Source organism: Thamnophis elegans, chromosome 7, assembly GCF_009769535.1.
Source record: "Thamnophis elegans isolate rThaEle1 chromosome 7, rThaEle1.pri, whole genome shotgun sequence".
Lineage (NCBI taxonomy): Eukaryota > Metazoa > Chordata > Lepidosauria > Squamata > Colubridae > Thamnophis > Thamnophis elegans.
Genome location: NC_045547.1, coordinates 24,582,038 through 24,606,569, shown reverse-complemented (window position 1 = coordinate 24,606,569; position 24,532 = coordinate 24,582,038). Strand labels below are relative to the sequence as shown.

Here is a 24,532-nt window from a genome sequence, read left to right as displayed (position 1 = left end):
GTTCTGTTCCAGAGACAAGCACTGAAATATAGTTGATGTCTTAAGTAAGTCACAGATACGTAGGTGGAAGGGAGAAATGTCCTTTAATGACTGTTGTAAGCATGTATTTTTCTGAAATTTAACAATAGAGAACACTGTTTTAATAAGAGTCATGATATATAAGATGAAAACCTTGGCAGAGCTGGCATTCCATTCCCAAAATGGCTATGAATGGCATCCTCTGTATTTTTTATTTCCTGGTTAAAACTGCCAAACTGATGACTCTGTCTGCTCTATCCAGAATGAAACAACCCTTTCCCCATCCATTTCTCCATCTTTCCTGACAATCTGACCTTCAGATCTATGGGATTTTAACTGTCATAGTTTCCGGCTAATATTGGTCTGTGATTACAAAGGTTGGAGTCCATCAACTCTAGAGCATAGCAGATCAGGAAAATCCTTAAAGCCAATTATCCTATCCCAGTCTCTATCGGATTCCTTCTCAAGCATCTTTTGCAAGCATTTCCTGAATCAACATGACCTCACCTTTTCAGTGCTGTCCTGTTTCTCTGCCAAATGTTACTTCTCTAATGTAAATTGGTTCACTAATTATTGCAATAATAATATCAGAACAGCACTTGAGGCTTAGAAGATAGCATTGGAGACAGTTTTCTCCTAATGCTCTTGAACAGAATTGTTTTAGTGGAAATCATTTTCTCTGATTCTATTAATTAATTGTACAGCTGAACAATCTGTTTCTTGTTGCTTCCTTATGTGTGTTAAAACAGCATACTTGGATGCAAAGCCATAAACAATCTATAGGCATTAGATCATTTCTGCTGCTTAAAATACATTTTCTTTGTATCTGCTATGCATCCCCCAGACAAGTCTCCTAAATAAATATATTCTGAGCTATAACATCCTACAGGGATGCAGACGATAATATAATGTACATAAAGCTATTTGAATAAATCAGTGCATACAATAAGAATATTTGTCATCAAACTACGGAATTCTGATTCTAAAACAAGTTATTTTGGAATTAGGAAGAAACTGGAGAAATTCATAGACACACTTCAGCTGTGATATTTGAAAGGAAATAGAATTATTTTATTTATGTTTAATTGGGAATTCTTTTATATGCACTTTTCTAAAGTATTGAATATTTATCCCAATAAGAGTTCTTTTTAAAAAGAGAAAAGGAAAGAAAAGATTTTTGAATGATTTTAATCGGGTTTAATAAGTTTCCCTTGAACTGAACTCATGGGAACCACAACAACATAAATAAGTTCTTTTCTTGGAAATAATATTTGTTTCCTTGATCCAGATCCAGCCCGCAGGGTGCTTAGATCTGGCCTGCAGTGCTGCCCTGGAAACAATGAAGGACTGGCCCGTGGTGCCTCCGCCAGTAAAAATGGAGCTCAGGAGGACTCTGTATGGCCCTCTCAGGCTCCGTTTTCAGCTGCAACAGCCTCCCCAAGCTCCATTTTCACTGGCAGACGGCTACAGGAGGCCATCACGGCCTAAAATGGAACTTGGGAGCTCACTGGCAGAGCGCTTGGGCCTCCACAGGTGCCCTGACATGAGTGATATAAAGCTGGCCATGCCCACCCTGGCCACACCCACCCCTCTCCCCTGAGATCAAACACAACCCTGGTGCAGCTCTCAATGAAATCGAGTTTAACACCCCTGACCTAGGGTATATTAGTGATTCCTACTTTCTATTTTTCCTCCTTTATTTTTCTGAGAAAGAAACTTCCAAACTCAAAAGCTACTTACGTAATGATATATTCAGAGTCCATGAAAGATTCCCATTCTGTTACCTGGACAGCACTTTTAATCAGTCAAAAGGACAAAAGCTGTCCTTTTAAACACAAACACAACTTGACCCAGAGATTTGTGCTCCTGCCCAGCCTGTTGCTGAGATTTTCTACACAACCAATTGGCTTTCCCTTTCATAATCTAATTAAAGATGCCTCTGGCTTTTGCATTTAACCAGATTTCAAGAGCTTGGCACTAATGCCCTTCAATGGCTGATGATAGATTTGAAGCTGATTCTTCCTAGTGATAGTCCAACATCTTAACCCCTGCCACAACACTGTTTGTTGAAAGCAACCTCCATAGAAGGAACTAGAGAATTATTTTGCCATGCTTTTTTCTGCCCTTTTTTTCACTTCTCAGTCTAGTCTACAGTCCTAAGTTTATAGAAGAAAATAGGCTGAAATCAAATCATAATAGGAAGTATGTATAGTCGAGATCACCATCTCTTTTTATCCTTAGTACCTTCTTCTAATGTTGCCATATCTGGTGAGGTTTCAGGGGTCTTGTCTCTAAAACCTCACATAAAGTTCTCAAATTATCTTGAGCTCAATTCAGTTGCAATATTCTCTTGTCAGATGTTGATCTTCCTGTGAAAAGCTCTTTGTGAGATGTGTGACATCTAATAAAGAGTCATCAGAGGACACAAGGATGCTGTTTGTATTGCTTGACCCTTGATAGACCGTACACAGTAGAGGAACACACCTTAGATAGAGAAGGCACGTTTTTACATCTTCCAGCTTCCATCCATAGGAATAATGAGGCTGAGAAATCAACTTCTTGTAATAGGCAGGGCTAAGCAAGAGTGTTTCAGATTTTCACTCTATATAAATATATACATACATACACACACACACACACACATACACACACTCCAGGAACTCCAGGAAAGTGGGCAGTGAATTAGCCTGCATACTATGTGTTCTAGAATTTGATCTCAATCCTGGAAGTAACTTGAAATTAATCCTCCATACCACTAACCAAAATTTACGGAACAAGCCACATGCATACTGTACTGTTGTATTTTGTACACAATTTTGCCATATATTCTATCTCTACAAATAATTCCCACAACTGCATTAATTGTATTATTTTCACCAATACATTATTTTGGGGTTATCTTTCTATAAGTGGCCATTTTTCTATACAGATTTTGATCGGGCACTTACAATGCAATGATCGAAGAACTGCAAATGTTGGGTAGGTCATTGAGCTTCAATGTGCTTTTCAGTTTAGAAATGTTTGCAGTCCAAAAAGCTCGAAAAACCCCTAACGCTGTATGCTAACTCTTACTCATCTTGTCTAATACAAGTGCAAAATTATCTAAGCTGAATTAAAAGGTGAAGCAGAAGAAATCTTTGCTATCCCTATTTTCATTCTGCCTGTACACATGTTGACAGGTAGAACAAGAAACATATTGCATTATGACATAGATATCAGGGAAGATGTGCCTGAATAACCCCTCCCCTGAGGCTACATGCCTTACTCAAATCTGTCAGAACATGCTCAAATGTTGCCTTACTAAATGGTAATCTTCCAGATGTAATGAAACAACAATTTCCATCATCCTCAGAAAGGCTGCTGTGGAAGCAGAGAATTTCAAAACTTGATTTGATCTCCTCCTCCTCCTCCTCCTCCTCCTCTTCTTCTTCTTCTTCTTCTTTCCCCCTCCCCCTCTTCCCTCCCTCCCTCTCTTTGCTGCTTTGTAGAATTGTGAAAGTTGTGTCCACAAGATGTAACCTTATTTTAGTGATTAACAGAGGCCTGTTTTGTTAAACAGAATGTCTATACTGAATGTTTCTGATGTCCTTGCTACTGAAGTGTTTGCTATTCCACTCTGCTTCTTAGTGACATCCAGAGACATCTGATTGGTAAAACAAGACGGCAGACTAGACTGATCTTTGGTCTAATCCATCAAAATTCTTCTAACATTTTCCCCCGCACTGCATAGACCTTATCTACTTGCTGGCTCCATCATTCCCAAATGAATTAATAGCAGCCACAGAAAAAGTTATACACCATTCAGCAACATGCCATCCTGTCCTCTCCCTCCAGGTATATCCCGAGTGTCTGTTAAAATGACTAATTAGCTTAAATCCTTGCCTTTATAAATTCAGAAATAAAATAATTTATGGAACAGCTTGTGTCATAGTATCTTTGGTCAGTGTCCTTGACTTTAAATCTACCCTTCCTATTCTTCAGCAATGTATTCATTTGTTCTGTTTGTTTCTAATTGTTCTGACCTAGCCTTCCTTAAAAAAGCATGAAGCAGAGTCCTGGTGCCAGCAAAACCTCTTTTATTTCCACGACTTGTGAATTCCTTTCATTCACAATCAGCAGGCTTGCCAAACAGTCTTGATGACTTTCATAGACTACAATTCAGCCTAGATGGAAAAAAATCTGTGGAAAGCATTTCCAATAGTAAAGGTACTTGTCTTAAAACTTTGGTTTGATAGTTGCTGTTCTTGAGCAAGCTGAGGGTGCACAATGCTTAGAGTGCAGTACTGCAGGCTACTTCAGCTGACTGCTAGCTGCAGTTCGCAGTTCAAACCTCACCAGCTCAAGGTTGACTCAGCCTTACAATCCTTCTAAGGATGGTAAAAATGAGGACCCAGATTGTTGTGGCCGGGGGGGGGGGGGAATACTGACTCTATAAACTGCTTAGAGAGGGCTGTAAAAGCACTATGAAGCAATATATAAGTCTAAGTGCTATTGCTATTCTGATGAACTGTTTTAGGCTTGTTGGAGACTACCATCTTTACTTTGGCATTCTGAGTACAGTAATAATCCAAACATTAAGCTTTCCTTGTTCTATTACAGTCCTTGTTCTATTACAGTCTATTATAGACTCAGCTTCAAATCAAAAATGGTTGTTCTAATCTTGTCTCTGCTGTGACTTTCTAACTGATAGTCCATGAATTATAACAATTAGTTTAGTGACTGTTCAAAGTCATAACACCGTTGAAAAAAAGTGTCACACAACTGGTCCTCACACCATTGCAGCATCTCCACCATCACATGATTAGAATTTGGGAGCTAGGCAACTAGCATGCATTTACAAATGTATAGTATCCTGGGGTCAGGTGAGATCACTTTTTGTGACCTGCCCATCTACCTTCCAATAAGCAAAGTCAATGGGGGAAGCTGGATTCATTTAATGACTGCATGATTTGCTTAATGCAATCATTTGCTTAACAACTGTGACAATAAAGGTAAAATCAATTGCAACTCACTTTGCAACCATCTTGCTTAGCAATGGAAATTCTGGTCCCAATTGTGGTTGTAGGTTGAGGACTACCTGTATGTAAGTAACCTCTGGATCCCACAACCTCTGGATCCCACATCCTTGATTAGGTATAAGGCATGCCTCCTTCAATATCCAAGAAAGAAAAACCTCAACTCCATGTTAATAGAGATAAAGTACTTTTACTAGATATGAAGTGAAAGCAGCTAGAAGGAAAGCAAGATCTGAGCCAGAAAGGCGGGGAACATATACATATCAAATGTTTACCCAACACTCTCCCCCCAATTCCCCAACCAGTGTCCAAGATGCAACTCCCTAAGTTGTCATGTGGGGGTGCATCTTCAAACAGCCTCATCAAGTTGGTATGTGAGACGGTTGTCCTTGACCAAGTCCAAACATCAGCCACCAGCATGCGCAGAAGATGGTGAGAACAAGACTCCTCCAGTACAATATTTTCCCCTTCCCCAATACCATGCTTTCCCCCACCCCTTCCTATGGCCGATAGTAAACAAGTGTAGCAAAGCAGCTGTAAGCAAGTAACCAAAACAAGAGGCTGACATCAGGATTGCTTGCTAGGAGATGTAGTTTGATAGCCTCTGGAGAGCCTCACCAGGTTCTTATGAGGGAACTAAATGATTATGCAACACTGTGTAAAGTGCAGGAAACACTGAAATGGATATACTGTATGAACTATTCCATGTTGAGGATTGTACTTGACGTTTGAGGGGAAGGCAAGACTATACTCCAAAAAATAGAAGAAAAATAGAAATTCTATTTATTATTCCTTTCTTTTTTTAAAAAAAAAATTCTCCTGGCACATCTAAAAATAGGATTCAGTAGCAATGTTACTGTAGTAAGAATTCAAGGGATCACATTCAAGGCTCCCAGAAGCCATATAAAGCTCTGGAATTTCAGGGTGTGGCCCTCTAGCTATTAGGTGATTTTTTTTATCTTGCCTGATTGTATCTATGGAGATTGTCAGTCATCCAGGTCACAGTTGTCCCAAAGGTGCTTTTTCAAGATGCAATTGGACTTTCTGAAAGACATTTCACTTCTGTGTCTAGTTATAATCATAGAATAACAGAGTTGGAAAGGGACCTTGAATGTTTTCTAGTCCAACCCCCTGCTAGGCAGGAACCCCTACACTACTTCAGACAAATGGATATCTAACATCTTCTTAAAAATGTCCAGTGTTGGAGCACTCACAACTTCTAGAGGCAAATTGTTCCATTGAAGAACTTTCATATTGTCCTCCTAGCAACAAAAGTAATGGTGCTAGGAGCAAAACTAGCACTGCCTTCTTTCAATATTTTTTTTCAAAATTTCTCTATAAATCTAAAGCTAAAGGTTTCCCCTCCCAATTGTGATTTTTTTATCTTGCCTGATTGTGTCTATGGAGATTGTCAGTCATCCAGGTCACGGTTGTCCCAAAGGTGCTTTTTCAAGATGCAACTGGACTTTCTGAAAGACATTTCACTTCTCATCCAAGAAGCTTCTTCAGCAAAACATCTTCAAAGGAAAACCAGAAAGTCCAGTTGCCTCTTGAAAAAACACTTCTGGGATGGCATGACTGGGTTTCCATTTTTTCATTTACTCCACTTAGTCATTAATGTCTTTGGCTGGAATGTTACATGAAACTGTTCTTCAGCTATTCTCATAAACGCATTCAACAATGCAAGTCCCACACCAGAAAGGTTGTGAAGCAACCAGCACTTAGGTCAGCCAAGCTCTACAAAAATATCCTTAAATATCTGATGCTCTGCAATGACATAAGAAGTCTTATCCACAAAAGCACACTTCAAAGAACGTGGGATTTACTTTTGAACTCCATCAGCCATGCATGGTGAAGATTCATGAACTTTGAAAAACAACTGCGAATTATTCTTCTTCTTTTTTTTTGCTATATAAGTAATCCTTGATTTACAACAATTCATTAGCGACTGTTCCGCGTTACTGAAAATAGTGAAGCCTCCCCATGGTCACGTGATCACGATTTGGAGCTTTTACTGAAACATCTATGAAGAACCTTTGTTAAATGAAACTTGCTCTGAAGTAATTGTATCAATTAGTCTAGATATCTAATCCAGTTTTCTTGCTGCTATCCTCACTTCAGCCGCGGGAAGTGAACATTTCTCTTTTTGGTAATGCCAATAGCTAATTTGTAACACCAACAGTTGCTATAATATTCTATATTTCAGCATGTCTGCCTGATGCTACACAGACCTGCTACATCCTTGATCAAATTAGTACCAACAGAAGGTGGAAGTAAATCTAATCTCCACTTCCTAAAACTATATTTAAAACCATTAGCAGTTTTCTGGCGGGGAATTAAGAATGGAGTTTTAACAGCAAGACAAGATTAGGACTCAACTGTGCTGTAATTAAGATCTTCTATGGCTCTCTATATAGATTACTTTCTGGGCACACACTGGACTCTCAATAAACAGAACATGCTATATTATATATATATATTATTATATATATATATTATATATATATATATATTATATATATATATATATATATATATATATATATATTTTATATTTATTATATATATTACATATAATTTTGTATTCTTTCTTTCTTTCTTTCTTTCTATCTATCTATCTATCTATCTATCTATCTATCTATCATCTATCTACGGTATCTATTTAATTTATATAAAATAATAATATACTATATTCTGTATATATACATTGAATAAATTTGAGCCAACATTTTGACTCCTAAACCAACAGCCAATCCAAGAAAGATCATTTAGAGTTCAATCCAGCTGATAATGGAAGCAAACTAGCATCACATAACTAGCATCACGTGACCTGCAATAACAAAGATTATTTCATGTTTTGAAACATGAAATGAATCATGCTATGAAATAATGATTTGTTTCAACAGATTGAATAATCAGTTACTATATCAGACAGTTTATACTATAGCAATGGATTGAACCCAGCTGATTGCAGCTGGCTAAGCAAACCAGGATCTAATGTAATGTATGAAGCAGGACATAGAGAAAACCATTGCAACTATGTCCCGCACTACTTTGCTGAGGAAGGCACATATCATTCTCAGAACATACGTCACAGTGCCCTTAAATCATTATTCAAAATTTTAATTTATATTGGGATTGTATAGGAGGAGGAGTGGCAGAACCTGGGAGTGAAGTTAAAAGAGGAATCAGCCTAAAATCCATATGTAGCCACAAGCAGCTAAATTCAACTTTCCCTCCAGTCTTGAATTCGGTGGACCCTTATCTAACTTGAAGCAGATACTAACCATTAGTTAAGAAGATTCCTGTGCATGGGCTGTTAACAATAAATCAGTTTAATTGGACCTTTATGTGTGGATTTGATCTTTTGCACCTGCCAGATTGAAGGGGGAAGGAATATTTCTTTTACAAAACCCTTGGGAGGTACCAAGGAACAGGACTAAATCAGAAGTGACAAATACCATTCTTTCTCTAAGACTCCTTTCAGGGACTTGGGAGAGTCCTGCAATAACTAACTGATTAGAGAATCCTGCAATAGAGTAACTGATTACTTACAGAAATAATCTGGCTACAGACTGCCCATTTTCCTTCAGTCACAATTGAACAGGAGTGATGTGTGTGGAAATGGGATGTAGATTTAAACAGATACATTAATATCCAGCACATTGAGAGAGAGAAAGTACTTCAGAAGGCACGAAGGAACATTATGAACCAGAAAAGCTTTCAGGAACACATTATAGATCTTTTTCTATATAGTCTTTTATATAAATAATTCAGACATGGTTCACTTTGATGATGGAGGGGGGGGATTTTTCCTGTCGAAATGACTCAGTGTAATTAGCATCAGAGATACAGCACAGTTTCTAAACAGGAATAACAGTGACACGGTATCCCTTTCAATTTTACAGAATTTGAGAGGGCACAATGATCTGCTGTTTAATCTTGGGAACACATTTATTTGTTCAGAACCTGATCATTTGTTTCTGTAGAAGTCCAGATAGTTTTATATTGTTGGAGGATCTATAAAAAATCATGAAAGTGAAGCTAAGTCTCTTTATTCCAATGAGAGAAAGAGTTTCAAGCTGTGCTGGCAATTCTTCCATCATTGCCTACCAGAGAAACTGGTTTTAGGCTACGACTTCATGGAAGCATCTTGCCAATGCTTTGCCAGCAGCATCTTGATCATGGGCCTATCCAGCTGTTATGCCACTTGCCGTGCAATCATCACATTAATTTGCAGCTTTCAGGGTTTTTCATCTGCTCCTCTGCCGGCTGAAGATGAAGGAAAGCAGGTCTTAATGGTTCTTACATCCCAGCCGCGGACTTCTGAAGGTTGCAACAGTGATGAAAGTCAGTCTTTGGCAATGGCAAAACAGCGGGTGACTTTAACCTCAGCATCCAGACTGAACAACATTTTCACCAGAGCGCTTTGTCACCGACAATGTAGTGAATATCTAAAAAGACAAAAGGGAGAAAACACAAGCCATGGATATTGTTTAGAAAAGCTTTTCTGGGTATGGAAAGTTATGTTGATTTGCTCAGTTCTAAGATGCAGTTCTCCGTGGATGCGTGGCCTTCTACATCCATAAATAACTAGTCTGACTTTGAGATTGTTTTTCAAAAGCCAAAGCAGCCTATGGGACTGAGATTTTTATTTATGAGAACTTCTCAGAGTTTTAGAATCCTCATACATCCAATTCTTGGTCTATTCTTCATATTGTAAAGACTGTTTTAAAAAGACTAATGGGACTCACTTATAACGAAGTCATATTAATATATCTTGCATGGATGACCTTTTCATGACTGAAACAGGCATTGGGGTTTGTAAACCATGGTTTGTGATTTATCAATTTGTGGAAGTCAGTCAAACCAATCCATGGCTTAGTGTAGAGGAATGAATACCCACTGAAATTTGCACTGAAATTAGAGAAATGAGCCCACTGGTCTTTTTGACTTTTGCTGTCTGAGAACCAGTGCAATATGTCTCATAAAAACATTTTGGAAAGTTACGCTTTTCCAAAGGCAAGCTTCACACAGAATCGTCATGTGTGGCAGTGAAACAAGTGAGTCTCTAATATGTTGTGTACAAATATTCGGGTGGACAAATCAACAAGGGCTGAGCAGTGTTTCCTTTTCTAAAAATGTAAACATCGGCTAAGAAATATTTTCAAGAGACCAAAGTGATATGTGAGGGAATGTGGGACAACTTCATGCTCATAGGATCTAATTTGTTAATCTGAAAAGACATTCAGGCATCCCCACAAATAGAAGCAATCCCTATTTGACAGGAGAATATGGGCCTTGCATTTCAGTGGCAAAGACTATGACTTATATGCAGAAAGTATCAGATTCCATCATTTACAAATCGAGATGGGAAAACCTCTACCTGATGTCATTGGAAATCACTGCCAGTTCATACCGAACATGTGAGGCCAAGCTAAGCCTCTTTCAAGATGAATTCAACAGATTGAGTTGGAAGGGACCTTGCAGTTCATCCAGTCCAACCCTCCCCCCGCAAGCAGAAGACCCTACACCATTTCTAACAGATGGCAGTCCAATCTCTTCTTGAAAGCCTCCAGTGATGAGCCTTCAACAACTTCCGAAAGCCAGGGAAGTTAAGCCTAGGCATCTTAAAGTCTCTAAGTCGAGAAACACTGCCCTCTGGATTACCATCCAAGTACTAATAATCCTACTGACAAATAAGATGGTTGTTCCTGTTTTGTTTTTTGTTTTTAAATCTAGACTTAGAAGCTTAGCAGGGCTAGCCAGATTAGCGGATATAAGATTATAAATTTTATGAGGCTCTGCTTGTATAAAGCATGTTTCTCACACCATTTTTATTTGCACTTCCTTCAGCTGTTATGTTTTTTTAAAGAGATGTAGAAGACTCTACAATATATTGCCTGAAGGACCACCATGCTTGGATCTGAAGCTATAGCAGAACTCAAATCTATAGTCCCAAGGGGTGGAATTAGATTTGAGGGTAGCCCTGCATGGGTCAAATTTGCTCACTAGTATGAGCAGTTATAGCTTTTCAGAGGATTTTAGATATGTTTAGGATGCTTTTTCAATCCTAAACTCAGATAACAAATTGATGAGGAAATGACAACAAATATGATGAGTTGGCTTTGGTTATTTCGGTTACTTCCTGGGCAACCTTGCTACTGGGACATCTAAATACAGAAGTTGACAGGAAATTAAATACAATTCAATCTAAAAGGTTCAAAGCAAGGCAATTAGCTGTCATCAAAGCATCAAAGCCACCTCTTGGAGAAAATAAATAGGAACAGGATACAGCATCTACATATCTTAGCCATGCAAATTTAAATTTAGTGCACTTGAAAATACTAAGGATAGGTTTCAGCAGACTGAAAACCTTCCTCAAGCTCTGGCTTTGAGTAAGTATTGTTAGTAGTTGCTGGCTTTTTAAATACAGCAATTTATTTATCTTTGCTTATATCCAAATTAATTATTGCAGTACACTGATTTCTATGAAATATTTATTCTCATTTTTGAATAGTATTAAAAGATCTACTGCTAAAAGTGCTCTTAAGTGTAATAATTACACTCTAATTTATGTGAATGCAAAATGAAGTGTTTTGCAAACTTTCATGCCTAAAATTCAGCTTATCTTTAAATTCTACATTTACAGATCTGTGTAACATTACATTTACAGGACAGTGATGTGCGAACCAATAGCACGCGTGCCAGGAGTGGCACACGGAGCCATTTGTCAGGGCACGCGAGCGCTGCCCTGTCAGCTGGCCGGCGTGCATGCACGCTCTGGCCAGCTGAGTTCACCCTTTTTTAAAGCCATTTTTGTCCTCCCCAGGCTCCAGAGCCTTTATAGGAGCCTGGGAGGGCGAAAAGAGCCTCCTCCCCCCGGAGGCGTCATGAGCTTCCCTGAAGCCTCTGGAGTGCAAAAAACCGGCCATACGGCAAACTGGAAGTTTGGGAATGGACTTCCAGTTTGCTTGGAGGGTCGTTTTGACTGCTCCAGAGGCTTCAGGTCCCTGAAGCCTCTGGAGGATTTCCAGTGAGGAGGAGGGCAGGGGAGGCTGTTTTCGCCCTCCCTAGGCTCCTATAAAGCTTCTGGAGCCTGGGGAGGGCGAAAAAAGCATGCAAAAAATGGGGGGGGGGAAGCACCTGTAGTGCATGCATGTGCATTGGGGGGAACACACTGCATTATGGGTGCGGCACGCCAGCACACAACCCCCCCCGCACTCCCCCCACTTATGGCATGCGAGCCAAAAAAGGTTTGCCATCGCTGTGTTAGGAGGAGGGGGGAGCAGGGAAGGCAAAAGATTCATTCTCTTTGTTTTCATGTAGATTCGCATATAATTTCAATCCATTTTTGCTACTCTAACATGTAATTTTCCAAAGATACAACTAATCTTTCCATTTTAATGTTGAGAGAAATCGTCCAGATGATTCTGTCTTCTGTACCATCTGCACAGATATTCTGCTTTTAGGGGCCTTTCCTAGATTTCTCTCAACACAAGACCTTTTGAAGAAAAAAAAATGTTTCAGGTCAAACTTTTAAGATGTTTTGATGGGAAACAAAATTAAGGCCTTGGGTTAGATGGTGTGCTTTCTTCTTTTAACCTACTATTAGTATACCAGTGATACACTCAGATGAGTCTAGCTATGATGTAAGACAACAAGAACAAAAACAGATATGATTTCATGCTGTGGTTTCTTGGCACTCAGTCTTAGTTTTCAATAGCAAGTTTAGAACAGATTAATCAGTTAATTTACAGTAAATGCAAAAAATATACCTGAAATTAGATACACCAAATATAAAAGTAACACCCATTGGGTCTAGTTATAATCATAGAATAACAGAGTTGGGACCTTGAATGTTTTCTAGTCCAACCCCCTGCTTAGGCGGGAAACCCTACACTACTTCAAATTGTTCCATTGAAGAACTTTCATATTGTCCTCCTAGCAACAAAAGTAATGCTGCTAGGAGCAAAACTAGCACTGCCTTCTTTCAATATTTTTTTCAAATTTCTCCACAAAGCTAAAGGTTTCCCCTTCCAATTGTGTCCAATTTTAGGGGATGGTGTCCATTTCCATTTCTTAGCCAAGGGAGCCAGCATTATCCAAAGACACTCCCATGTTCATCTGGCCACTATGACTGTATGCCGAGGCACACAGAAAGCTGTTACCTTCCCACTGAAGTGGTACCTATTTATCTACTCACATTTGAATACTTTCAAACTGCTAAGTTTGCAGGAGCTGGGACAAGTGACAGGAGCACTCAGATCACGAATAGCCAGGGTTTTCTTGACATGTTTTGCTGTCAATACTAACCCGGTATGACTCATTAACTGCAGCTTCGGGGATTCACGGGAGAATTCACAATTCAGTATTACAGGGGGATTTGTAGGAGTTTAATAGGAGATTTTCCAAGACCTCTCTTGAAACACCAAAAATTAAACCCAAGAACTTTTACAGGGAAAACTTAAGTTCTGTTATTGAGGAGTTCTTTAGGTTTCTATTCCACTTTTTCTCCAGGAGCTTAAACCAGTTACAGGGGGATTGTCCTTCATTTTCACTGGTCCCAGTCAGCTTCAAAGGAGACTTGAACCTCAAACTTCCTTGTGCAAGTCGAACACATTAATTGTTCCTCCACACCAGGGGTCTCCAATCTTGGCAACGTTAAGACTTGTGGACTTCAACTCCCAGAATTCCTCAGCCAGCTTTGAAGTCCACAAGTCTTTGCTGGCTGAGGAATTCTGGAGTTGAAGTCCACAAGTCTTAAAGTTGCCAAGGTTGGAGACCCCTGCTCTACATTATCACTTTTCCCATCGCAGGACAGCCGACTGATTATAGTAAAAGGAGAAGAAAAAATTAGTTATCAAATTGCTCTCCAAAATAATAAAATGTCTATGAAAACATAGTCTTTTGCCAACCCGCACTAGATACCCACCTCCGCACAGACTGGATGGATTCCTATCGTGCTGTCCAACTGTTCTTTCGTCATTCCACATTTGATGGCTGCTGCAAATCCCTGAGTAATTTCTCCAGCATTGGGACCAAGCACATGGAAACCAATAACTCGATTCTAGGGTACAAGAGTAGCAAAAAAAGGACTTAACTGAGCCAATTATTTTATCCACCTTGTCTAAAGATTGCTCATTTCTAGAATACTGTAATTGGACTTCTTCTGTTCCTTATATTCTAACAGGAAAATTGCACAAAGGATATATTTTAATTCAACTGGGAAGTTTTATAAGTTACCAAAAATAATGCAAAAGATGACAACAGGCTATTTTTATCCTAAATATAAAACCAGGGAGTAATTACCAGGTTCTTGATATATAGATAAGCATTTCTTTAAAAAGCAACGATCACTTAACCATCATCTCTGTTTTCGACCTGAAAGGCTTTTGGTTATTAAAAGTGTCAGTGAGACGGTTTAAAGATAATGAGATTTGAAGAAGGCCGGCTGTATATTCAACCTAACCCTTTAACTCCCTCAAACCACAGCAATTGGCTTGAGGAAGATAAAGATTTCACAAAGAAATAGAAAATCTGGAAGCCATAGAGTCTTCCCTCAGAATCAGGAAAGGGCAGCAAATTGTCATTTAATTTTTATTATGCATTTTGCCAATTCAGATAAAAAAAGAATGTGGGAGGCTTTCTATCAAATAATCCAGCCAATCTGTCCATATTCAACATGGAACTCAGTTTGCTGCTCCCACTCAAGTAGCAGTTCTTGCAGCTTTATGAATTTAAGACAGGATTGTTATATAATCTATTGAAAATTTAAGTTACCACATGGGAAATGTCCTAGTGGAATTCATATTGGATATAGCTCCCTGGCTTTGCCAAAATCAGAAAAAGCACCTCATTCTTTGAAATAAAGAAAAGAATATGGATCCGAGAGACCTCAACCTTGGGGCTAGTCTTGCACATTCTATAGCTCTACCCAGTGGTGGGATTCAAATAATTTAACAACCAGTTCTCTGCCCTAATGACCAGTTGGGTAGGCGGGGTTGGGTGGTCATGCGACTCTGCGGGTGTGGCCAACTCAACATCACTCAGGTCAATGGGCGCTTTGCCTTAGCTGTTACAATGTAATAAAGGTTACCGGAGAGGCAGTTTCTGTAAGCGGGACAATAAAGATTAGGCTAGAAACAACAGCAGAATGTTTCCTTCTTGCCTTCTTTACAGGATTAGCCTTGTAAAGTGGGGAAAAAAATGAGATTTCTTCCAACAACCGGTTCTCCAACTGCTTAGAAAGTTAACAACCGGTTCTCCCAGACAGGTGCGCATTGGCTGAATCCCACCATGGCTCAACCCCAGTGCTGGGTTCTGGATCCCATTGCAACCGGTACGGTGCAACGGGGCCCGGCATCCACCACATGAACGCGCACATGGACTAAATGGGCAATTTTGAATTGGCTGGCTCTTTATGCCAACTGCTGCATTTTGACAGTAGCATCAGAGAAGGGGCATTCAGGAGGACTGAGTAAATGGTTCATATTGCTTGTTGCAAGCCTGGAGCTTCCAAGTCATCACTTTCAATGTAGGAGTCAAATTTCTGATAAACTGTAAATAAGGGAATATCTGATTTAGATGATAAATATGTGTCCAAATTAACTGCAGTAGAAACTGTGGGAAGGATCCACAGAGACTAAGGGCCACTTGCCCTGCCTAACACAAACAGCTTTTGAGCCTCAGGATACAATAGTTGTTCCACCACAGTATTTTGGGTTCCAGCTGTTGTTATAGCTAGCAAATTAAAACATTCACAGCTATTAACCAAGTAATGAACAAAGTTATAGAGGGATACTATTTAATGGTTGCAAAGCCTAGCAAGGGTGTTATTATGCAATGACTCTATAATTTAGAAGTGGATTTGCGGGTGGATTCTAACCAGCTAATACTTTCAAGATATCATTGATGGCTGCCAAATGAAGGCAGCAGTTTCATCCTTGGCTCCAGATACCTCCAATTTAAGGATCTGAAGATGACATAGATTCAATTAGCATCTCAGGTATACTTTAGAGAGAGAGAGAGAGAGGAGAGAGAGAGAGAAAGCAATCAGGTGGTGAGTCACAATGCGTGCAAAATGAATATTAACATTCCCTCTCCTCCTTCTGCAGAATGCTGATCATTTTGCAGGGGAAAAAAAGCAAAATGTTCTTGGCGTACCCTATCTAGAACATTGCAAATAATTTTTGCATAGCATTTGTTGTTGTCCCGGGATGGGACTGTCCACTCCAATGGCCAGAAGTAACTATGGTAAACCTGAAAAAGGGGAAAAAAGATATATAAATACCGATGCTAAATTTCAGCCAACTGTCATGCTTATGTCAGCACCCTTCATCACTTCAGTTAACGAGAATTTCATTTAACACGATTTACTGAAAAGAACAGGACCAAAGTTACAGAAAGTTCAGCAACTGGGTTACTTTTATTTTAGAACTTATTTTTACAGCTTAGTTAAGGCAGAGACATTTCATTTCTCAACTAATGGCCTTTCTCTAAATCAGTGTTTCTCAACTGTAGCAACTTAAAGATGACTGGACTTCAACTCTCAGAGTTCCCCAGCCTGGCTTCTTCCAAGCTGAATTCTTTTATTGTTCCACACCTATCCAAAATCTTGTCAAACTGAGTACTATACTATTTGAATCTACCATACACTCCAGTGGTGGGATTCAAAAAAAAATATTACCGATTCTCCGGGTGTGGCTTTGTAGACATGGCAGGGGAAGGATAGAAATAGCAGTTAGACTTATATACCGCTTCATAGGGTTTTCAGCCCTCTCTAAGCGGTTTACAGAGTCAGCATATCACCCCCACAGTCTGGGTCCTCATTTCATCCACCTTGGAAGGATGGAAGGCTGAGTCAACCTTGAGCCGGTGAGATTTGAACCGCTGAACTGCAGATAGCAATCAGCTGAAGTGGCCTGCAGTACCGCACCCTAACCACTGCGCCATCTTGGCTCTTAAGGATACTGCAAAATCTCCATTTCCGCCTGATCAGTTGGACTCGGAAGGCAGAGAATAGATAGGGACGGGGCCAGTCAGAGGTAGTATTTACCAGTTCTCTGAACTACTCAAAATTTCCGCTACCAGAACTGGTCAGAACCTGCTGAATACCATTTCTGATACACTCTATGAACTATTAGGGAGGAACTGTCTTCATCCTCTCTCTTTTGCACATAATACCTGCACCTCTCCTTCCTGGGAATCCACCTCCTCATTACATTCCATCACTGCTCTAAATGGTAAGGAACCTGTTCTTTTAACTGACAAATGATGAATATTTAGATCTTTCTTCAACTCCTGACAAACCATTAATTCAGATGAAAATTTACATGAACGTAAGCTTTCCCTAACCTGGTTGCCATCCAAATATGTTGGACAATAATATGCAATATCTCCAACTAGTATGGCTTACTGGAAATACTGGGAATTGCAACAAACCAAATAGAAGCATCCTGGGCTGAGATAACTGCACATCTATCTTATTTTTCAGAGTATAAGACGCATCGGAGTATAAGACACACCAAGATTATTAAGAGGCAAACTAAAAAAAAAGTTTTTGCACTCTGCAGACCTTCCAAAAATGGCTCGTTTTTGGCGAAAACAGGCCTGTTTTTTGTCAAAAAAGGGGGCATGCATAGCTTTTAGGAGACTTATAGAGTGTTCCTGGAGCCTGGGGGAGCAAAAACTAGCAACAAAAGGCCTGTTTTTCATTTCTATTTGCCCTCCCCAACCCCCAGAAGCACTCTAGAAACCTCCTAAAGGCTATGCACAGCCATTTTTGTGAAGGGGCGGAGTTTCAGGAGGCCAAAATGCTGTATTCAGTGTATAAGATGCACCCAGATTTCACTCTCTTTTTTGAGGGAAAAAGGTGCATCTTATAATTGGGGAAAATAAGGTAGGTATGGGGGGGGGGTCTATAGGTTTAGGCATGGACCAATTTGGACAGAGGAAGGTTTTAAAGAGTGGGGGAGGCTGTAACATCCCAGTAACTATGGGTATGGGAAAATTTAGTGAAATATATGGGAGGAAGCCAGCAGTTTTTCCCCCCCTTGTGGCACATTCCAGGCCCTTGAGTTCATTCCCAGGCCCCTATGGAGGACCTTTTAGATTTTGTGTTGTTGGCTGCTGCTGTTGAACACCAAGCAACTTGTAATAAAGTCAACAAGAGTTGATTATGGATGATGAAGCTGACCCAGCATGTATCATGGAGACCTGCCTAGGAGAGATGGGGGGAAGTTCCCCTTTCTGAGCCAGATCCAGCTGACTTCTGGCTCTGGCACCAGCCATGATCCCATATTGCTTATCAAAAACCGTTCTGCACACAGTATGGTGTTTTTCTTTAAAAACACAGAATTGATTTTCAGATCAAACCGACCTGCTTGTTCTTAGAGGTAGATCCCATCACACACAGAATAAAACCACAATCATATAAGGTGCAGAAGGAATTTGCTTTCAAGGGAGAAGTACCGTACTTTTGGACTATAAGACGCATTGGTGTATCACACCAAGATTTTGAAGAGGTAAATAAGAAAAACAAGTTTTTGTCCTCCCCGCCCTCCAGGAGCACTCTCCAGGCTTCAGCAGGGCTGAGGGAAGGCAAACACCCCCCCTCCGTTTTTGTGAAAAACGGGCATAAAACGTGCATTTTCTCCTTCCCCCAGCCCTGCTGAAGCCTGAAGAGTGCTTCTGAGGGCTGGAGGATGGGAAAAATGCCTCCATTTTTCACCTGTTTTTCACAAAAACGGGGGTAACTTTGTCTTCCCCCAGCCCTGCTGAAGCCTGCAGAGTGCTCCTGGGGGCTGGAGGAAGGGAAAAATGCCTCAGTTTTTGTGAAAAACGGCCCATTTTTTACCCCCCCCAAAAGATGCATGGGCGGGGCTTCAGGAGGTCAAAAATGGCTGTATTCAGTGTATAAGACGCACCAACATTTCCACGCTCTTTTAGGGGGGGAAAGGTGCGTCTTATACTCCGAAAAATATGGTAGATAAAAATCATTCACTTGATTGTGAACATCGGGAGTCTTGGAATGCAAAAAATAATAATAATTCTGAATTTCATGTCAAAACAGAAACCAAACAAGCCATAGTCTACATTAGCAGTTTCCAAAAATACCTCAATCCTATTATTGCCAAATCTTTCAATTGCTTTTTCTTCTGAGTAACCACAGGCTCCATATTCCAAAGGAGTGAACACTGTAGTGGGGACGTTTATATAATCACACTGTCAAGGAAAAATATTTGGAGATAAGCATTACAGTTGTCAGAACCACAAGCATATCATATCTCAGAGCATTAGATGATTTTAAAGTAGCAGCAATTAATTCAAGGGCGATCACACACTTCAAAAAAGAACACCACTAAAGCTTTCCCCGGTTTATTTTTCTCAGATGTGGTTGGACTGTAATGCCCATCATCTCTAAATACCAGCAATGGTGGCTGTAGTCCAAAGAGAGTTGTAGTTGAATCATCTGGAAGAATTTCACTTGGGATCGTTGCTGTAAGTTTATGAATGTTAGCTACCAATCACATGTGCATAAACTGAAAACAAAATGCATTTCTAATTTCAAAACCATTGTTTTTACAACCACAATGATAAGCACTACCTTACCTTTGTGTATGATCTAGCATAAAGCCTCCTCACCAACAGCCGACCTGCCTGAATTGCCACTGGGGTGAGTTCTGGTTTGCCTTCCAGGACATCTCCAATAGCATAGATGTAAGGCACATTTGTTTGTTCCCTGTCATTAACAGGAATTTTTCCTGTCCTAGAAGTTGATTGGATGAGAGAGAGAAAAGAAGATGATCCACATGCAAGATTTTAGTTGCAGATTAAAGGAATCATAACCTCATTAAAAAGGGACCATAACATGTGCTTTGGAGGAAAACACTCGTAGAGAAAAATTGGTGATTCGAACAAACAGAACAAAAATACATTAATTCAATTCATGTAGCCGCTCATCTCAAACATATACGTAGCTGGGGAGGGCTATAATTATTATAATGCTGCAACTGAAAAGCTGTGCTTTTCACGTTTTTCATCCTATATAACTACTAAATAAATAAGCTTTGCTTTGCTTATTTTATCAAAATAAGCACTAAGAAAATAGAACAAAATAAAAAGTGTTGCTCAGGGTGTTCTTTGCCCAATACATCTGGCAAGGTGAGATAACGCAAAAGCCTTAATGGCAAAATGTTAATCATTAGCATTTTAATTATTGCTAAGTTTGCCCTTTTGGCATATCCAGTAATAGGAAGCTGTAATTATGGTGCCTATCTTGCTGCTGCAGTTATTTTTAAGAAATGTATGTTTCCTTGAAAAATTATATGCATCAAGACTTCAAGATTGATGTTGCAAGAAAGAGACATTATAATAAAAAGACAAGGAATTTAGCCTTACTTTTCATTGATCCTCACTCCAACTTTCTGTAGGCCAATTTTTTTTGTGCAGGCATCTCTTCCTATTGCTAGCAACACCTGAAGAAAAGCAATATTTTAAATTAAGTCTACTTATCCTAGGAAGTTTATGAGGATTTTTGTGAATCCTCAATAGGACATGACACAATTAAGTTGTGAAAAATGTATATACCATAGCTGTTTCAACTAATATTAGTATGCAGTAGCTTTAATGTCACAATTTTATGATCAAGCACTAGTGTGAATTAGATTACACTGCACAGATGGGCAAGATTAAGATCTAAGATTTCATTTGTCCCTTATACTGTTTTTTCAGTCCTTTAATATCATTCTGTTATCAGCATTGTGGAATTTCAATTTCTTATTGTTATGAGGCTGGAAAGATACAAAGATACTTAGATAAACTGCATTTGTACAATCAAAAGACCAAAGGAAAGAATGATACAATCACTCGTGACTCGACAAATGCGCGCACAACAACAGCTCGCCGACGAAACCGTGGTGAGAAAACCACAATGTCATAAACGCGCCCACAACAACGCGCTGACAAAACCGCGCCCACAAAAGCGTGATTTAAGTTAAGGTAAGCGTTAGGGTAGGTTCAGGGTTAGGTTCAGGATTAGGTTCAGAGTTCGGTTTAGGGTTAGGGTTAGAGTTAGGGTTATTAGGTTGTTATTAGTTCTTTGTTGAAGGCGCGCTTTTGTCGGCGCACTGTTGTCGGCGTGCTTCTGCGCTCATTCATCGGCACGATTTTGACCTTGCGGTTTTCTCACCGCGGTTTCATCGGCGCGCTTTTGTCGAGCACGCATTTGTCGGTGAACCACAATCACTATACCCAAAGTGATATAAAAATATTACAAAATCCATGCCCATTCATATCCATGAAACCTAAATGACTATTCCATTAATATCTCACTATAGCCACTACTCTTACATTAATTGTGGCCCCATTTTGGCCCCAAAATAGTTGTCCACCACAGCCACCCAGGAACCATGTTTGGCGTTTCTTAAGTGCTGTGAACTTTTTACTTTTATTATTATTTTTATTTATGTATATGTTGTTGATGTTTTTCCAACATGAGCACAAGTACCTAGGTGTCAGGAAGTGAATATAGTTGCTCATAGATAGGGAAAAACTAAGCATCTGATCCAGCCTTGTAATATTAAAAAGCACTGAAACCACACTAGTTCTAGACAGTCAACTCAGGGAGCAGATCTTCAACATTAAAAAGCCAGTAGCTGTTCCTTAGTTTTGTGATTGTTCACTGATGCAAGATCAATGCAAGTAGTTCAGCCGGTTATGCATCCTTTTAAATTAGTTTGTGGTCCTCAACGTTTTGATAGAATCTATCTACCCTTCACCAATATGATTGAAGCCATCATGACATTGACCGTGGAAGCATCTTATTCTTCACTCCTTTGCCTATTCTGCTCAGAGGCATTTTACACAGTTTAACTGAAACTAAAATAAATAAATGCAAACTACTTACTGTGTTGTATTCTCCTTCAATTATGTCAGAGTTCTCTGTAGCCTGAGCTGTAACTTTTAGCAGTCCAGGAGTTCCTTTCGTAATCTGTTCAATCTGCAATATTTTTATAAATTAAATGTTGACTTCAAGTAGGGGATAGTTATAAACCTTTAATCACAAGCAGAGGTGGGTTGCTCCCGGCTCCTAGTTGGCTGAACCGGTAGTGGTTGCGGCAGGAAGCTCTGCCCACCCGCCCGGACGCTTCTGTGCATATGCAGAAGCGTTGGAACCCATCACTGATCACAAGTGTTTCTTCTGAATGTTTATATTTTCGTTATTATCTTGCGACTTAAAGAAAACAGCTGTTATGATCATTTTTCAAGACATTTTCTGCAATGAGCCTACCTGTTTTTCTTTCTGCTGGTGTTTCCCTCGAGAGAAACCAGCAGTTTGAACACAAAGGAAACCGATTTTGAATCTAGTGATACTGAATTTAGGAAGCTGTTCATGGGACCACTTCAATCCATGGCTCCTTAAAAATGGCCTAGGCACAGGGGAGGGCAGCCATGTCTCTTGCAAAAAGATAGATCAGCCTTTTAAAATCTAGGTTCTCATCAATTTCCCATTGCTAGTACCAAGAAACTTTTTAAAACAATCTTTCTTAAACTGATAATCAGCGCTGATTGTAGGAAGAGTCTCAGTTAAAAAATCTAAGAACAGAGATCAATAATGTCCTGTGGGTCACAGGCCAGACTCTCACAAGAGATTACCTGCAAGCTATGTTTTTTTTCCATTATTTGATATTTATTCATTATGTTCATAGCCTGACCTCTCCCTTTAGAAAGACAAGACAACATATTTTCAGTTACTCGTTTATTTTTACCCTCAAAAGCAACTCATGATGTAGACAAGCATGAGGAAGAAAATGGCCCAACATTCTGAGCTTTATGGTTCATTTCTTGAATCTAGATTTTCCTTGCCTACTCTGAAACTCCAACCACTGTATCAAATTGGCTTCCATGATACCTCGGAGGCAAACTGTGAGAAAATGTAATTTAAACATGTATTCATTTGGTGTCTGTAACATTCCACAGACAGATGGAATTCTGCCTAATGCCTTAAAATTGATTTCTGCCTAACAATATAATAAGCCACTTGGATTTATGTTTGCCACAAGTGGCTTAATGCATCTAGCTATTCATATCATGAAGGGAAAATCTACATAAGATGAATATTGGGGAAAAGTAATCCCGGTGTTCTAAACTTGTCACTCTTTAAGTGTTCAGCCTTGACGGGAGAAAAAGCATCTCAAAGACATGTCAAAGAATGAATAAAGCACTAAGGTCATTGAGTAACGGTAAAGGTTCCACTCGCATATGTGCTAATCATTCCTGACCCTAGGGAGTGATGCCATCTTTTATCCTTTTTAAAACAGTGGTGCCGTTTTAAAGCTGAAGATCCAGCGCTGTCCAAAGACGTCTCTGTGGTCATGTGGGCCGCATGACTAAACACTGAAGGCGCATGGAATGCTATTACCTTCCCACCAAAAGTGGTTCCCATTTTTCTACTTGCATATTTTATGTGCTTTCTAATGACAAGAAACGAGAGCTCAGTCCTTTTTGCGGCACTAGGGATTTGAACTGCCAACCTTTCTGATCGACAAGCTCAGCGTCTTAGCCACTGAGCCACTGCACCCCATAGGTCATTGAGTAGTCAAGGGTTAATCCCTGGATTAAGAGTGAGCTACTGGCGGTAAGAGAAGTAGATAATAGTTTAACTTAGTAAAAACAACTTCTGATATTCTACAATATGGATCGTATTGTTTTTGTCACTCCATGGATTGCATGTGGACTCGGGCATCAAATTGCAGCCCTTACAGGAACCACAGATTATGCCATTGAAATATCTGATTTTCAACAGTATGATTTTTTTTCATTGTAAATGCAGTCTGTTAGGTTCAGGAAAATGGGTGTGCTAAGTGTGAGCAGCAAAATACATCCACTGCCACTTTTAAAGCACTTCAACTCCTGAAAAACAAGTTTGTTTTCCAGTGAAATCAGTATGACATCAAACACACCCCATGCAGTCCCAAGGCTGACATTAATTATATATTTAAAACATGAATACTCTGTCCTCCAAATATTGCTGCTCTCTGGTTTAAAACATATGTGACATAAAAGAAACTGTGAAAGCCACAAGTGTCTTTGAAGTCTTACTAAGAAGGAATATGAACCACAAAGCAGGTTACCATGAAAGCCACTTTTAAAATTACTTCTTTTTGGCAAGTATTACCTTAGTGGGTACATATTGTCTTATGAACTTTACACCATGCTCTTCCATATGCTCTCCTATTTTATTTGCCATGTCCTGATCAAAGCCTCTCAGGAGAATGGATCGCACCATGACAGTCACATCTAAACCAAGCCCAGCAAGAAATCCTGCACATTCAAGAGCAACATAAGATGCTCCAACCACCAGTGTCTTTCCTGGGCAGTAAGGCAGTGAGAAGAGGTCGTCACTGGAAATACAGACATAAATTAACTTAGAGACAAAAATATTAAGTGCATGTATCCAGGGGGGAAAAGTAAATTGTGATGAGAGACGGGCAATT

At 39.6% G+C, this 24,532-nt stretch overlaps 1 protein-coding gene across 1 annotated transcript in view; it reads right to left on the bottom strand.

Moving 5' to 3' along the window:
- Positions 1-8,750: 8,750 nt before the first annotated feature.
- TXNRD1 (thioredoxin reductase 1) overlaps positions 8,751-24,532 on the bottom strand; it is a 37,428-nt gene continuing 21,646 nt past the window's right edge. Inside the window, 8 exon segments of the mRNA XM_032221776.1 lie at positions 8,751-9,487; positions 13,969-14,103; positions 16,200-16,295; positions 19,152-19,259; positions 19,647-19,803; positions 20,436-20,512; positions 21,943-22,035; positions 24,214-24,462. Coding sequence (XP_032077667.1) covers positions 9,425-9,487; positions 13,969-14,103; positions 16,200-16,295; positions 19,152-19,259; positions 19,647-19,803; positions 20,436-20,512; positions 21,943-22,035; positions 24,214-24,462 — 978 coding nt within the window. The 3' untranslated portion in view covers positions 8,751-9,424.